At 42.7% G+C, this 16,899-nt stretch overlaps 1 protein-coding gene across 3 annotated transcripts in view; it reads right to left on the bottom strand.

Annotated features, from left to right (window-relative positions):
• slc22a15 (solute carrier family 22 member 15) overlaps positions 1-16,899 on the bottom strand; it is a 75,582-nt gene that overhangs the window by 18,407 nt on the left and 40,276 nt on the right. For 2 of the 3 annotated variants that reach the window (XM_068052426.1, XM_068052424.1), the window contains exons 6-9: positions 14,091-14,312; positions 12,934-13,074; positions 5,975-6,060; positions 5,523-5,646 (exon numbers count right to left, since the gene is read on the bottom strand). In XM_068052426.1, coding sequence (XP_067908527.1) covers positions 5,523-5,646; positions 5,975-6,060; positions 12,934-13,074; positions 14,091-14,312 — 573 coding nt within the window. The remainder of the gene's footprint in view (positions 1-5,522; positions 5,647-5,974; positions 6,061-12,933; positions 13,075-14,090; positions 14,313-16,899) is intronic. The other variant, XM_068052425.1, reaches the window with a different exon arrangement.

Consider the following 16,899-nt stretch of genomic DNA (forward strand, 5'->3'; position numbering starts at 1 on the left):
GCAGGATGTGACAAGTGGAGTCCCGCAAGGGTCTGTGCTGGGGCCTCAACTTTTTACCATTTATATCAATGACTTAGATGAGGGGAGCAATGGCATGGTAGCTAAATTTGCAGATGACACAAAGATAGGCAGGAAAATATGTTGTGACATGGACATAAGGAGCTTGCAGACTGACATAGATAGGTTGAGTGAGTGGGCAAAAATCTGGCAGATGGAGTATAATGTGGGAAAATGTGAAGTTGTTCACTTTGGCAGGAAGAATAAAAAAGCAGAATATTTCTTAAACGGAGAACTACTGCAGAATTCCGAGGTGCAGAGGGATCTAGGTGTTCTACTGCATGAGTCACAAAAGGTTACTTTGCAAGTACAGCAAGTAATAAAGAAGGCTAATGGAATACTATCCTTTATTACGAGAGGAATTGAAAATAAAAGGATGTTATGCTTCAGTTCATTGGTGAGGCCACATTTTGAATACTGTGTGCAGTTTTGGTCTCCTTATTTAAGGAAGGATATAAATGCATTGGATGCGGTTCAGAGGAAGTTTACTAGACTGATACATGGAATGAGGGAGTTGTCTTATGAGGAAAGGTTGGACAGACTGGGCTTATTTTCACTGGAGTTTAGAAGAGTGAGGGGAGACTTGATTGAAGTATAATATATAGTTCAGGATCTTTTATTTATATATATATAAAAATATAGATAAAAGATCCTGAACGGGCTTGAGAGGGTGAATGTGGAAGGGATGTTTCCTCTTGTGGGTGAGTCCAAAACTAGGGGGCACTGTTTGAAAATTAGAGGTCGCCCTTTTAGGGCAGAGACGAGGAGAATCTTTTTTCTCAGAGGGTTGTGCGACTTTGGAATTCTCTGCTTCAGAAGGTGGTGGAGGGAGGGTCATTGAATATTTTTAAGGTGAAGGTAGATAGATTCTTGTTAGGTAAGGGAATCAAAGGCTAGCGGGTGTAGATGGGAGTGTGGAATTCAAGACAGAAACAGATCAGCCATGATCTTATAAATGCCAGAGCAGGCTCGATGGGCTGAATGGCCTACTTCTGCTCCTAGTTCGTATGGTCGTATGGCAGATGCTACACAGTGATGCCACTGAGCTGCTTCAGAAACAAAATGTCCTGATCATCCTAAGACTTTCCGGTTGCCTTCACTTTCTACTTTCTTTGCCTCCACAGTGTGAAGCAGGTGATTGAAGCTCCTTAAGAAATAATCTTACCTATTTACCAGCGACCATGTGTCTGATGAGCTATAAGTTGTGCAGTTACGATTTGTTTAAGAATCAAACCAGCTTGTATTTAGTGCGAATTTGGTCAGTGCACTGTACAATGATTTTGCTGCTTCTATGGATGAGGAGACCTGCCTGGTATAATGGTGAGGTAATTTCTACCTCTGAGCTGATGTGGTGGGAGTGGGAATGTGTATACCTCGTTGTCCTGGGCTGTTTGTGGGATCAGCACACGATGAGTTTAAAGAGCTTTCTGCTGAACAGGGATGCATTATGAAGCAGGTTAAAGCATGGATGAGGAGCTGAAGGAATGCGCAAAGAGCAGTCATCTGTTTTTGGGAGATACTGGTCTGGTCACTGTGCTTATATAATAAAGTGATTAAAAGAGCTTAAATGCAACATATAAACATGGTAACAGAATGATTAGGAGTGATTGAGAAGATCTAAGTGCATTTTGCTGGCTCCGTGGTGTTATCCTGATGTCACTTCTATGTGTCTTTTGATGTATTGTGATTTATTGCTCGTATGCATGGAAGATCAAAGGTAGAATTGGTATAAGAGTTTTGAGTAAACCACTGTATGTTGTAGTCATGTAGGATTGTGGAATGTGATATGCTGAGTACACATGTAATGAAAGTGTAATGAGCTCATTAAAGACCCGATTCTGCATTGTTACAACTGATGTCTGTGTACTCCAATGTTCAAATTCACAAAACAAATTAGAACAAGAAAGCTGTTCCCATAGTGGGAACCCCACCTGTTCTCCAGTAATCACCTGACTATGATTCAGAGCTACGAAAACCCAATCATGGCTAGAACAAAGATGGGTTTTAGTTCACAAAAGACTCAGTCTGCCAGTGGAAAGTATCACCCAGACATCAGGCATCGGTAAAAGCATTGAAAGAAAGTCCAAGTTGGAATGCCCAGAACAGCACAATTCTCTCATTGTTAATCAAGTTCCCTGCTTCAACAAGGGGACAATAAGTTTACTGCCTTTATCTCGCAACAGATACACCTCGAGATTGAATTTTTACTTTTGTTCTTTTGTCATCTTTCTTTGACACAATTTGGCTATATCTCACATGTACCAAGTTAACAAAAAGCGTTAACTGACCTGAAACGTTAGCATCTGTGGAGAGAGAAGGAGAGTTACCAGACACTGAGTATTTCCAGCATTTCTTGTTTTCATACCATAACAAAAAGCAGATTGTCTTCACTTTACTAACACGGTTCTTTAGTGTTGCAAATTGAAAGGTCATTCGGGAGCAAGCACCAAGGTTCACTGATGCCTCCCTGGAGGTTGCACTGTCAGAGGCAAGGGCAAGGAGGAATATTCTTTCCCTCAAGTGGGAAATTTGCCATTACTGACTCCAAACTCCTTGAACATGTTGGCGCCTCCAAAACCCGTGTCCATATTTCCCATTACTGCATGTTTGAACCCCTCTGATCAGGTTTCTGCCATTGCCACGGTACTGAAACAGTCCTTAACAAATGACATCCAATGCGGATGCGAAAAACTATCCCTCCTCATTCTTCTCAACCTGACCTGTCTACAGCCTTTGACACTGTTGACCATACGATACTCCTCCAAAGCCTCTTCTCTGCAATCCAGCTGGGTAGGACTGCACTCACCTGGTTCCATACTTACCTATGCAGTCATATCCAGAGAATCTTCTCACTTCCACACCGTTACCTCGGAAATCCCCCCCCCCCCCCGCCCACCAAAGAATATATCCTTAGCTCCCTCCTATTTCTCATCTACATACTGCCCCTCGGTGATATCATCTGAAGACAAGTCAAGTTTCATATGTATGCCGACGCCACCAAGCTCTACCTCACAACCATCTCTCTCAGCCCCTCCACCATCTCTGGTTTGTCACACTGCTGGTCTGAAATCCAGTACTGATTGAGCAGAAATTTCCTCTAACTAAACATTGCCTTCAGTCCTAGCCACAAACCCCATTCCCTGGCCACTGATTCCATTCCTATCCCTGGCAACTGTCTGAGGCAGAACCACTTTTCGCAACCTTGGTATTGTATTTGACCCCAAATTGATCTTTCGACCACATATCAACTTCATCTCTAAGACTGCCTATTTCGACCTCTAACATCACTCGTCTTCATCCCTACCTCGGCACATCTGTTGCTGAAACCCTCATCCATGCCTTTATAACTTCTAGACTATACTATTCCAATGCTTTCTCAGCTGGTCTCACATCTTTCACCCTCCAGAAACTTAAGCTCAACTGAAACTCTGCTGCCTGTATCCTGACTCCGAATAAATCCCATTCACCCATCAACCCCTATAGTCACTAATGTACAATGGTTTCCAGTCTGACAAAGACTCAATTTTAAAATTCTCATCCTTGTTTCCAAATCCCTCCATGGCCTCACCCATCTCTACCTCTGCAGCATTTTGCAGTCTACGGTGGAACACAAAGCCATCTCCAGCAGGAAGCTGAGGAACCCACAGTTTTGATGCAAGTTCGAGCAGCTGCCATTCTGATCATATAATCCGAACAGCACTGTTGGTGTAACTACACCCCAAGGTCTGCAACAGTTCAAGAAGGCGGCTCACCGCCACCTTCTCAAGGGCAATTTGGGAAGGGCTATAATTGCAGGCCTAGCCAGCAACACCCACATCCCATGAACAAATTTTTAAAAAAACTGAGTTCCTGCACCTGACTATCCCTTGAAATAATGCTCCCAAATGGCCTCTAAAACCAATCCCTTGAGGTGTCACTGACTGTGGGAACTCCAGTTTTTCAAAGTCGGGGTCCTAATAACATCATAGGACCCCCAATTTGCATATATTCCCAAGGTGCCCACTTGCTTTGAGTTTGGGGGATGACAAGGCAGATGGTAGTACAGTGGTAATGTTACTGGACTAGTACTCCAGAGGCCTGGACTAATGCTCCAGAGAAATGAGTTCAAATCCTACCATGACAGCTGGTGGAATTTAAACTCAACTAATTAATAAATCTGGAATAAAATGCTAGTCTCATTAATAACGGTTATGAAATTACCTGATTTTCGTAAAAACCCATCTGGTTCACTAATGTCCTTTAGGAAAGGAAACCTTACCTGTCCTGACCGACAACAATGTGGTTGATTCTTAAGTGCTCTCTGAAATGCCTAGCAGCTTTGCTTTGTACTGAAGGTATGAGAATGACTAAAATTAGGCACCCAAAAGACAGCAACTGCTATAGCTCACCACTGAGGTCCACGTTGCATAACCACAGCTGAAGGACTCTGCAAAAAGGACTAAGGATCTCCAAGCAATCTGGTATGTTGAACACAGCAGAAGGTTTAAAGTTAGGTAATGACTGATTCTTATTTCTACATAATTTTTCGTCTTACAATAAACCTCAACTAGCAGTTTTAGCTACACTACATGACTTGTCAGCTTGATGCCTTTCTGCTGATTCAGCATGGCCAGTATTCTTTATCCCTTACAGTATGAGGGATTTCCATCTAGCATACTATCCCATGTATGGTGTGTGGTCAAGTTTCAATTCAAAGGAAGTGCAGAGTTGTCTGTGTTAACTGACTTGCAGAGAACTTGTATATAAAGTATTGGGGAAAGGAGTTGAGATGTAACAGAGGCTATAGGAGGTAAATACTAGGAGCAGCAAACAAGAAGTTAACCTGGATGGCTATTTGCACAACCATCAATTTTGAAACTAGTCCCACTTCCTCAGTGGAGCCCCATTAGCTCTATAATTCTTCAGAGAGAAGACCGAATGTGCTTTGCAGCGTCCACTAAAAAGGTTTTGCATTGGAATACATCCACTTATCAGTGTTCTCCGGATGGAAATACTGTTTAACTCTCAGTTTTGGCGAGACAAGAAAGCCTCGGTGAAAACTGGGTAACGATAGCAACCTATGATTAGCTGCAAATCAAGATGGATTGCAAAATGTTTCTCTGACATAGCTGATATTCCTGTCAGTAGCCTGAGGCAAATCTTATTTTCTCAAACTCAACAACATTCAACTTATAACCAAAAGGAGTTCTACCCAGTGTCCTGGCCAAAATGCATCCCTGAACCAACATCACTAAAACAGTTATCTGGTCATTTATCTCATTATTTTTTATGGCATCCTACTGTGTGAAAATTGGCCGCCATGTTTTCTACATTACAAGTACTTTAAAGTATTTCACTGGCTGTAAAGCAGTCTAGATCATCAAAGCTCATGCATGAAAAGAGCTATATAAATACAAGTCTTCCTTTTAAGTGACAATGAAAAATAGACTCGATTTGCGCAATCACCAAGAATGAAATGCATTTACCTGATCACAGTTGGGTAAAGCTCTGCAGTAAAAACGTAGACAATATTAAAGGCAGCACTGACAGCCAACTTTCCACACAGTGCTAATGAAGTGACATTCACCAAGAATCCGATGTCAAAGTCTGCTAAGAGAAAAAAATATATATTTAGATATGGGGAAAAGGCAGGTATGTGGAATTAGGTCACAGATCAGTCATGGTCTCATGGAACGGTGGAACAGGCTCAAGGAACTAAATGGCCTACGACTGTTCTGATGTTCATCGTATGACAGTGGTGAATGGAATAATTACATTTATCTTTCAATACAGTACAGCAATACATAATACCTTAAAGACCAGATACAGAATGTCAAACCTATTGGTAAAGTTCTCAAGAGAATCTGATCAAATTTTAATGTTATATTTTATTCTGGCCATTAGATGGAGAGAATGGAAATCATGGATATCCTCTTACCTAGCTGCCTAGGCAAGAACATGGTACTTATGCAGGCAACCCCTGCAAACAACAGGAATGCTGTCATCGTCTTGCGTCTTCCTGACCTTGGAATTGGGGTGGGGGGAGGGAGGGAGAAAGTGGAATTATTATGCTATAATAATCAAGCAATGAAATCATAATGCAGGAGGAGGCTCCTGTAATGGAAAGATGTACACAAGTTTTCACAGTACTAAATATATTACTTCAACTGAAAGCACTGTGCAGCAGTCATACTCAGAACTAAACTTCAATTTTCAACTGGTTCCATCAATCCAAATCCTTTAAAATCTTGGTGCATAGCACAATACAACACAAAATTAGCCACATCGGTCTGACTCTTAGATTAAGCACCTTAACTTTTAATTGGCACAGTTAAAATCATCGACTGGCTCAGTTGGTAGCATTCTCATCTCTGTCAGACTACCGTCGATTCAAGTCCCACTTCAGAGACTTGAGCACAAAATCTAGGCTGACACACCAGTGAAGTACTGAAGGAATGCTGCACTGTCAGAGGGAGCCATCTTTCAATGAGATGTCTAACAAAAGCCTCATCTTCCCTCTCAAGTGGATGGAGAAGATCCCATGCCACTATTTCAAAGAGGAACAGAGAAATTCTCCCTCACAACCTGGCCAATATTTGTCCCTCAATAACAGATCTTATCAGATTATCTGGTCACTATCCAAGTGTACTTGTGGGTACTTGCTGTGCACAAACTGGATACAGCATTTTCTATGCTACAACAAAGTCTACACTTCCAAAATACTTAATTGGCCGTGAAGTGTTTTGGGATGTCCTGAGGCATTGAAAGGTGCTATAGAAATGCAAGTCCTTCTACTCTTCCTTGCTCATATGCGCCAGACATAGTTATTACTCAAAAGGTGGGGGGGGGGGGGTGGTAGTCATGGACAAAATTTTCAGTTCAAAATTCTCTCCCTTATCAAGGAACGAAAAACATAGTCTCACCATTAACTTCTTATACTTTTTTTTTTAAACTGTGAATTTTCTTGCCTACATTACCCCCTTCACCAATCACCCCTATGGTCACTGATGTACACTGTCTTCCGGTCCCTCAATGGCTCCAATTTAAAATTCTCATCCTTATGTTTAAATCCTTCCATGGCCTTACCCCTCATCACTGTAACCTCCTCCAGTTCTACAACCCTCCTACCCCGTGAACCCTCCATTCCTGACTCCAGTCTATTCTGCATCCCCTCTGCTACTTTCATCCACGCACTGGCAACAATGCCTTCAGCCTCCTAGGCCCCACTCTCTGGAGTTCCCTCCCTCCACCTTTCCACCTCCCTCAAACCCAATTCTTTGATCAGGTTTTTGGTCACCACTTCTAAAATCTCAACCTTGGGCTCAGCACCCACGTATCTTTGATTACTCCTCTGTGAAGCACCCTGGGATGCACTTCTTAATAGTGCTGTATGAATATAATTTGTTTGTATACAGAGCCCTTTTTGAGTAGGACCTCCTTCTTGCTCGACTGCTCCAGTGACATTTAAAGGAATAACCCAGAGCAACCCGACTGTTAAAAGCAAAGGCCATGATTGCAAAACCTGTCTTAAGAGCAGTTCAAGCCTTGTATGACCACCCCCTCCACTGAAAATCAAGTGACAGCTTGTAACATTCACAGTTGCAACCACCACTGCTTATGCCAGTCTTATAACTGGTATTGCCAGAGCAACTAATTTAGCATATAGGGAGGGTCTCACACGGTGGTAGCACCCTCATCTCAGTCAGAAGGTCTGGGTTGAGGCCTAAAGAGTATCCATAAACACAGAACCAATTTTATGGCAGGAAGCAGAAATTATGCCTGGTTGCCCACAGTCCTGCTGCACTGCAAAGTAACTGTTCAAGAGCTCCACCATGTGGAAACCAAGATTATTGCTGCTGCAAGACTTGAAAATATAAAACAGCTTCTTGGCAATTAGCTAAAACTGCTGGATATTTTAAAAGTGTACAGTCAATTTCAAACAGATTTCTCTGCATTGTACTCGACTGATAGAAGGATAATCTGAAATATCACCTTGTAGTTCCACCTTTTAACATCCCAAGGCGCTTCACAGAAGCACAATAAGACAAAAACTGACAGAGTCAAAGGAGGAGCTATTAGGAGGGATGACTAAATATTTGGCCAAAAATACAGGTTAAAAGGAAAGAAAGAACTTGTATTTATAAAGCCCCTTTCACAACCTCAAAATACCAAACCACTTCACAAGCAAAGAGATACTTTGAAGTGTAGCCACTTTTGTAATGATAGCTTACAATGAAGGAGCATCTTCGAGGAGAGAGATTGAGATGTTTAGGGAGGAAATTCCAGACATTAGGGCCTAGATGACTGAAGGCACAACTGTCAATGTTAGGGCAAAGTGAGTGGGGGATGCACATGAGGCCAGAATGGAGGAATGCAGGATTTTTGGGGGTTATGGGGCTAAAGATTGTGACAGAGGTGGTTGCATTGTGCCAGTTGGATTTTAATGCAAACTGCTGAATAAGCAACTCATTCCTTTCACTTATAGAAACCAGGAGGAATGTTTATCATTCTTACTGAAACACAACTAGTAAATCACTTGGATTATTGCCCGAGCCATGTGCAAACTGGCATAGGAGCAGACAGATCAGGAGAATTAACATGTCACTAAAGGGCTGGTGTGGGAAAGAGGGATTCCTTTTAATGGGACACCGGTACCAGTTCTGAGACAGGAAGGAACTGTACTGATGGGAGAGGCTTCAACTGAACTGGGATAGAACCTGTTGTCACAAAAAACGTGCTAGGATGATTTTTAAATCCACTGGCTGGAAACCTGATTAAACTGGTGGAGACAATCTACTCAAACTTGCAAGCTTCAAACTCTGTATGCTGACTGTGCTTATTTACTTAAGCCTGAGGAGGAAGCTAGAGAAAGCAAACTTTCCGGAAAGAACAGACAGAGATTTCCCTCGAAGGAACTCAGTCATATTGCTGTCTCCCAGAGAACCACTAAATCAGTGTCCACTGGAAGCTTCAGGACCACCGAATTCAGCCTGAAGCCAGCCGAGTCACAAACCTCCACAGACTGCATACCCCTTTTATTCTCTGGACTCAAATTTGACCAATCTATCCTTCCCCACTCTGTAACCTATTAGTGTGTGTGTGTGTGTGAAAGTTGGAGTGTACCTTATTATTTTACTTAGATTGATTTAAGTACAATATAGTTAAACTCTTTGGCTAAACTTAAGAAAACCTGTCTGATTGGTTCTTATGATCATGGCGCATAAACATGTAAACACTCACTGAATTAGCAAGTGCATCCGCTTAAAAAAGAAACAAATCTGTTGCAGTCAAACAAGTAGAGGAAAAGAGAGGAGCCCTTCAATCCCTCCTCACCTGATCGTAACACCATGTCCTAGTGGAAAGGGTAAACAGGGAGATGGCAAAGGCTTCAAACTAGTAAGATGGGGGGAGGGAGCTACAAGAAACATAAGCAGACTAAATGTAAATAAAACAGGGAAGAAAAGCACAGGAAAGAATAAAGCAAGGCAGGACACTGATGGCAAGAGAACAAATAGTGTTACAGAACAGAAGTCTCAAAAGATGGTTAAATATAAAGTGCAAGTCCTATTAAAAATTAGTTAAAATGTCTACACAGAAATGCACACAGTCTCCAGAATAAAACAGGGGAGCTGGAGGCAATCATGCATTGGAAGGAATCAGATATAATAGGGATCACTGAGACACGACTACAGAAAAATCAGGACTGTGAATTAAACATTGCAGGGTAGAACACATTTAGGAAAAGATAAGGGGGAAAAGAGGAGGTGGAGTAACTTTACTTATTAGTAACAACATAATAACAGTAGAGAAAGGGACACAGCTATCAACAAGACAAAAACAGAATTCATATGGATGGAGATACATTATAGTACTAATCACGCTAATAGTCTACAGACCACTTACTAGTGAAAGGGAGCTGGAGGAAGAAATATGCAGACAAATTAGGGAGTTGAGTAAAAAACATGGAATAATAATCATGGGGTTTTCAACTACCTAATATTAATTGGACAGAAGAGGTAGGTAAAGGGGATAAGGGAATGCAGTTTCCATAATGTGTACAGGACTCCTTTCTAACCCAATATGTAAAATGTCCAACAATGGGGGGGGGAATCACTACTGGGTCTAGTAATGGGGGACTGAACCAGCAGATAAGATAAGTAAAAGTAGGGGCGCATCTAGGCAATAGTGATCATAACATAAAACATATTATGATAAAAAAAACCAGGTGACTAGATTGGGGGAAAAGCTGATTGAGGGGCTGAGAATAGAACTTGGGAAAATAAAATGGGCAACAATACTGGCAAACAATGATGCAGAACAACAATGGGAAACATTTAAAACAATGTTCAACAGAGGGTAAGAAAAATATATTTCACTGAAAAGAACAAACTAAACACGAGTAAGACTGCATGGATCAATAAAGACAAAGAAAAAATTGAGGGTTAGGAAAGAAGCATACATTAAGTACATAGACATCAGAGAGAATACAAAGGGATTAGGAGAGAAGTCCAAAACAAAAATTAGGAAGGCAAAGAGGAACTATGAAATTAAATTATCAAGGAACATAAAACAAAATAGTAAAATATTTTACAGGCACATCAATAAGAAAAAGGGGTCTGGAATGGGAATAGGGCCATAGGCAGGTAACGATAGAGAAATGGCAAAAATATTAAATAATTATTTTGCTTCAGCTTTTACCAGAAAGATAGAACAGGAAGACATGACATTGAATGGTGAGGTGAGCAATGAGAAAAGTGCATTTAAAATAAAAAGGGGCATGAATTGAATTAGATTTAGATTAGAGATACACCACCCATTTATACTAATCCTACACTAATCCCATATTCCTACCAAACATCCCCACCTGTCCCTATATTTCCCTACCACCTACCTATACTAGTGACAATTTATAATGGCCAATTTACCTATCAACCTGCAAGTCTTTTGGCTTGTGGGAGGAAACCGGAGCACCCGGAGAAAACCCACGCAGACACAGGGAGAACTTGCAAACTCCACACAGGCAGTACCCGGAATCGACCCGGGTCCCTGGAGCTGTGAGGCTGCGGTGCTAACCACTGCGCCACTGTGCCGCCCTTTCTAAACTAATCAAACTGAAGCAGGACAAATCCCCTGGTCCAGATGGACTGTACCCATGCATTTTAAAAGGATCCAGGGAAGAGATAGCAGAGGCATTACTACACATATTTCATAATTCGTTATAAAAATTTGTTGTGCCAGATGACCGGCGGATAGCTAATGTGATTTCTATACTTAAGAATGGGGATGGAACATTCCCAGGGAATTATTGGCCAGTCAGCTTAACATGTGGTAGGAAAAATATAGGAATCCCTACTAGAGGGGAGAATAGACCTACATCAAGAAAAGAAAAAATATTATAATGAATAGTCAGCATGGATTTCAAAAGGGAAAACCTTGCATGACTAACTTTATTGAATTTTTTGAGGAGGTAACAGAGAACAGATAATGCCAATGCAGATGATGTAATTTATCTGGATTTTCAAAAGGCCTTTGATAAGGTGCCCCATAATAAACTAATAAATAAGGTTAGAGAATGCAGAGTCGGGGGCCAAGTGGCAGAATGAATTGCAAGTCGACTTCAAGACAAAAAGCCGAGAGTGGGAGTAAAGTGTAGTTATTCAGAGTAGCAGAGGGTGGGAACTGGAGTTCCACAAGGATCAGTACTGGGAGCACTGCTACTCACAATTTACATTAATGATTTGGACTTTAGAAACAAAAACACAATTTCTAAATTTGCGGATGACACCAAATCGGGGGGGGGGGGGGAGGGGTGGAAATAGTCAACACAGAGGAGAACTGCAACAAATTACAGAAGGGCATTAACAAACTTGCAGAATGGGAAAATAATTGGCAAATGAACTTCAACACAGATAAATGTGAGGTTGTACATTTTGGTAGGAAGAATAGGGAGGTCACATATAACTTGGAAAGTGGGGTAGAGGGACAAAGCAATCTCAGAGTATAAAAATACCAATCACTAAAAGTTGCACCATAGGTTAGCAAGGCCATAAAAAAAAATAATTAGGCTTTATTTCTAGAACGATAGAATTGAAAAGTAGGGAAGTTATGCGAAATCCATATCGAACCTTGATTAGACCACACAGAGTACTGCGTGCAGTTCTGGTCGCCATATTATAGGAATGATATAGAGGCACTTGAGAGGGTGCAGAGAAGATTTATAAGGATAATATCAGAAATGCGTGGATATAAATATCAGACTGGGTCTCTTTTCTCTTGAAAAAGGCTGAGGGGTGACCTGATAGAGGTCTTTAAAATTATGAAAAGTTTTGATAGAGTGGATAGAATGTTTCCACTTGTGGGGAAGAGCATAACTAGAAGTCATCAATGTAAAGTAATCACCAAGAACTCCAATAGGGAATTCAGAAGAAACTTCTTTACCCAAAGAGTGCTGAGAATGTGGAACTCGCTACCACAGGAGTGGTTTAAATGAATAGTATAGATACAGTTAAGGGGAAACTATGAGGGAGAATAGAATAGAGGGTTACAAGGATAGATTTAGATGCAGAAAGGTGGAAGGAGGCGCAAGTGGAGCATAATTGCTGGCATGGACTGGTGGGGCCAAATGGCCTCCATCTGTGCCATCCATCATATGTAATCCTATGTATCGTGAACGGCGCTGACATTAACATAAATACCAAGTTTTCACGTTCCTTGTATGTGTGTAAACACAGGGAATTAAAGCCCACTGGGCCCTGCTTTTCCCCCTCACACTACATATATTTACCAAGGCTGTAGAGGATCTGTTCCATTGTTGAAAATTTGATACATGTTGGAGGCAATGAATGGCAAAACTCACAATTAGTAATTCAAAGGTTTGGTGGACTGTTTAATACTTACCAGGATTTGTCAATGAAGTAGAGACAGAGGGGGAACGCTGGCACTTCCACAAGGCCATACAAAGCGATGTTCAGGTAGCGATTGCCTTTCAACTCCCCCGCATTCAATGTTAGGCCATAATACACGAGGCTACAAACATACCTATTCGAAGAACGAACAGAAGCCAATTACTTTCTTTTCTAACAAACGTTGCAAACATTTCAAACACTGGCTTCATTAAAACAGGGGGAAAAAATAACTGACCAAACTACCAGTCAGCATACAGCTGTATGGCTAAGACAGTGGGTTCCAAACTGAGGCCAAGATCAGTGGCAGGCAAACCAACTGGGAGCAAATTCTCCAGTTTTTGACTTGAGGATATGGTGGGAAGGGGGCAGGCCAGCAAGAGGGTGGGGGTGAAGAGGGAGCAGGAAGGGGGGGATGGGAGAGGGAGCAAAGGGGAAAAGATTGAGGTGGCAGAGGAGGTGGCCGGGGAGGGGTTGGAGGGAGCTGGAGAGGGTGGAGCAAGTTGGAGTGGTGAAGAAGGGATGGTTAACACTGAGGTGAGTGACAAGATTGCAGTGGGAGTGAGCATACAGATGTTAAGTGGGTGATTCAGTGGAAGAGGTAGTACAGTCAAGGCATAGAGAATGACAGAGTGGGGGAAGCACAATTAGAAGGGATAGGAAGTGAGCCATTGGGTGTATTTTCTTGCAAGATCCCCCCCTCTTCCACCAAGCACAGTCTGCAGTTGCTCCTTTCCCTCCACAGCACCCCCACCGAAAAGAAAGCAAAGACAAAGAGGCAGAAGTAAGGAAGGAAAGGAGAGAATGTGGAACATGAAATCAGAGACAAGTAGGAGAATGCAATTCCTTTGGTAGGAGAAAGGAATATCCAACAGCATTATTTCTTCCACTGGTTGCAATATGCTGGCAAGACCTTATTTACATTCAATAGAAGATTACTTAGACTTAATGCAACCTTAATGCAATTTTCCCCTGCAACGGTATTTATAAAAATGAAAAAAGAGGGGAAGCTGCAACCTGATAAATGATTCTCTTGAGAACAGTAGATCATGATGCTTTTGCATTTGAAGGGTTTAAGACATACTTCAGATCCACTTGACTGCACAATGAATCTGCAAATCTCTGCACCAAGTCCTTTTAATGATCACTTACCACACATACATCAAGATGGCAGTTCTCCAGCGTAATGTCGGATACCTCACCAGGTCCAGAACTCCATGAGCTGACTGACCAATTTTTGGTATCCCAGCACAAGGTTTTAACTGTATGAAGATCTTCTCGTTTCCATTCCTTTGCGCAATATATTGTAGCACCTCCTCTGCTTCCTGAGTCCTCCCCTGAGAATATAACCACCTTGGCGATTCTGGAAGTGTACTGCAGCAGAAAATTGGCACCATGAAACATGATTCAAATCACTGAATTTTACGTCACTTAGAGCTACTAGGAATCCTGAAGATAAAAATGGAAAATTACAAACAGGATTTACCAGGTCAAAAAAATTTACACTTAACTAAGTGCAAAGCAGCTCAAAAGCAGTTACCGTCCAAATGTACCACCGGGAAATGTGATTACTGCCCTTCATACCCACTTTTTTTTTTAATTCTTTGACAGGATGTGGGTGTCACTGGCTAGGCCAACATTTATTGCCCATCCCTAATTGCCCTTGAGAAGGTGGTGGTGAGCTGCCTTCTTGAACTGTTGCAGTTTGTGGGGTGTAAATACACAAACAGTGCTGTTAGGAAGGGAGTTCCAGGATTTTGACCCAGTGACAGTGAAGGAACAGCAATATAGATTCAAGTCAGGATAATGTGTGGCTTGGAGGGGAATTTGGAGGTGGTGGTGTTCCCATGCATCTGCTGCCCTTGTCCTTCTAGGTGGTAGAAGTCACAGGTTTGGAAGGTGCTGTCAAAGGAGTCTTGGCAAGTTGCTGCAGTGCATCTTGTAAATGGTACACACTTACCACTGTGTGTCGGTGGTAGAGGGAATGAATGTTGAAGGAGGGGGATGGGGTGCCAGTCAAACGGCTGCATTAGTTAGTGTCGAGCTTCTTGAGTGTTGTTGGAACTGCGCAGTCAAATGGAGAGTATTCCATCACACTCCTGACTTGGCCTTCTAGATGGTGAACAGGCTTTGGGGAGTCAGGAGGTGAATTACTCACTGCAGAATTCCCAGCCTCTGACCTGCTCTTGTAACCACAGTACTTACATGGCTGGTCCAGTTCAGTTTCTGGTCAATGGTAACCCTCAGGACGTTGTTAGTGGGGGATTCAATGAGGGTAATGCCATTGAATGTCAAGGGCAGATGGTTGGATTCTCTCTTGTTGGAGATGGTTATTGCCTGGCACTTGTGTGACACAAATGTCACTTGCCATTTATCGTCCTAGCCTGAATGTTATCCAGGTCTTGTTGTATATGGACACGGACTGCTTCAGTATCTGAGGAGTCGGGAACAGTGAACATATATCCCGCTTCTGACCTTATGATGGAGAGAAGGCCATTGATTAAGCAGATGAAGATGGTGGGGCATGGGTCACAACCCTGAAGAACTCCTGTAGTGATGTCCTGGGACTGAGATGATTGGCCTCCAACAACCACAACCATCTTCCTTTGTGCTAGGTATGACTCCAACCAGCGGAGACTTTTCCCCCCCGGTTCCCATTGACTTCAATATTGCTCAGGCTCCTTGATGTCACACTCAGTCAAATGCTGCCTTGAGGTCAAGGGCAGTCGCTCTCACCTCACCTCTTGAGTTCAACTCTTCTGTCCATATTTGGACCAAGGCTGTAACGACATCAGGAGCTGAGTGGCCATGGCGGAACCCAAACTGAGCATCAGTGAGTAGGTTATTGCTGAGCAAGTACTTGATAGCACTGTTGATGACACCTTCCATCACTTTGCTGATGATCGGTCATAGATTGATGGGGCGGTAATTGGCCAGGCTGGATTTGTCCTGCTTTTTGTGTACAGGATATACCTGGGCAATTTTCCACATTGTCGGGTAGATGCCAGTGTTGTAGCTGTACTGGAACAGCTTGGTTAGGGGCACAGCCAGTTCTGGAGCACAGGTCTTCAGTACTATTGCTGGGATGTTGTCAAGGCCCATAGCCTTTCCAGTAGTCAGTGCCTTCAGCCATTTCATGTGGAGTGAATCGAATTGGCTGAAGACTAGCATCTGCGATGCTGGGGACCTCAGGAGAAGGCCAAGATGGTTCATCCACTCGGCACTTCTGGTTGAATATGGCTGCAAATGCTTCAGCCTTGTCTATTGCGCTGATGTGCTGGGCTCCCCCATCATTGAGGATGGGGATATTTGTGGCACCTCCTCCTCAGGTTAGTTGTTTAATTGTTCACCACCTTTCATGACTGGATGTGGCAGGACTGTGGAATTTAGATCTGATCCGTTGGTTGTGGGATCGCTTAGCTCTATCGCATGCTGCTTCCGCTGTTTGGCCCACATGTAGTCTTACGTTGTAGCTTCTATAGGTTGACACCTCATTTTTAGGTGTACCTGGTGCTGTTCCTGGCATGCCCTCCTGCCCTCTTCATTGAACCAGGGTTGATCCCCCAGCTTGATGGTAATGGTAGAGTGGGGGATATGCCAGGCCATGAGATTATAGATTGTGGTTGAATCCAATTCTGCTGCTTGTGATGGCCCACAGCATCTCATGGATGCCCAGTTTTGAGTTGCTAGATCTGTTCAAAATCTATCCCATTTAGCACAGTTATAGTGCCACACAGCACGATGAAGGGTATCCTGAGTGTGAAGACGGGACTTCGTCTCCACAAGGACTGTGCGGTGGTCACTTCTACCAATACTGTCACGGATAGATGCATCTGCAACAGGTAGACTGGAGAGGAAGAGGTCAAATGGGGTTTTCCCTCTTGTTGGTTCCCTCACCAGCAGCTACATCCTTTAGGACTCGGCCAGCTCGGTCAATAGTGGTGCTACCGAGCCACTCTTG

Source organism: Heterodontus francisci, chromosome 20 (assembly GCF_036365525.1).
Source record: "Heterodontus francisci isolate sHetFra1 chromosome 20, sHetFra1.hap1, whole genome shotgun sequence".
NCBI classification, from domain to species: Eukaryota; Metazoa; Chordata; class Chondrichthyes; order Heterodontiformes; family Heterodontidae; genus Heterodontus; species Heterodontus francisci.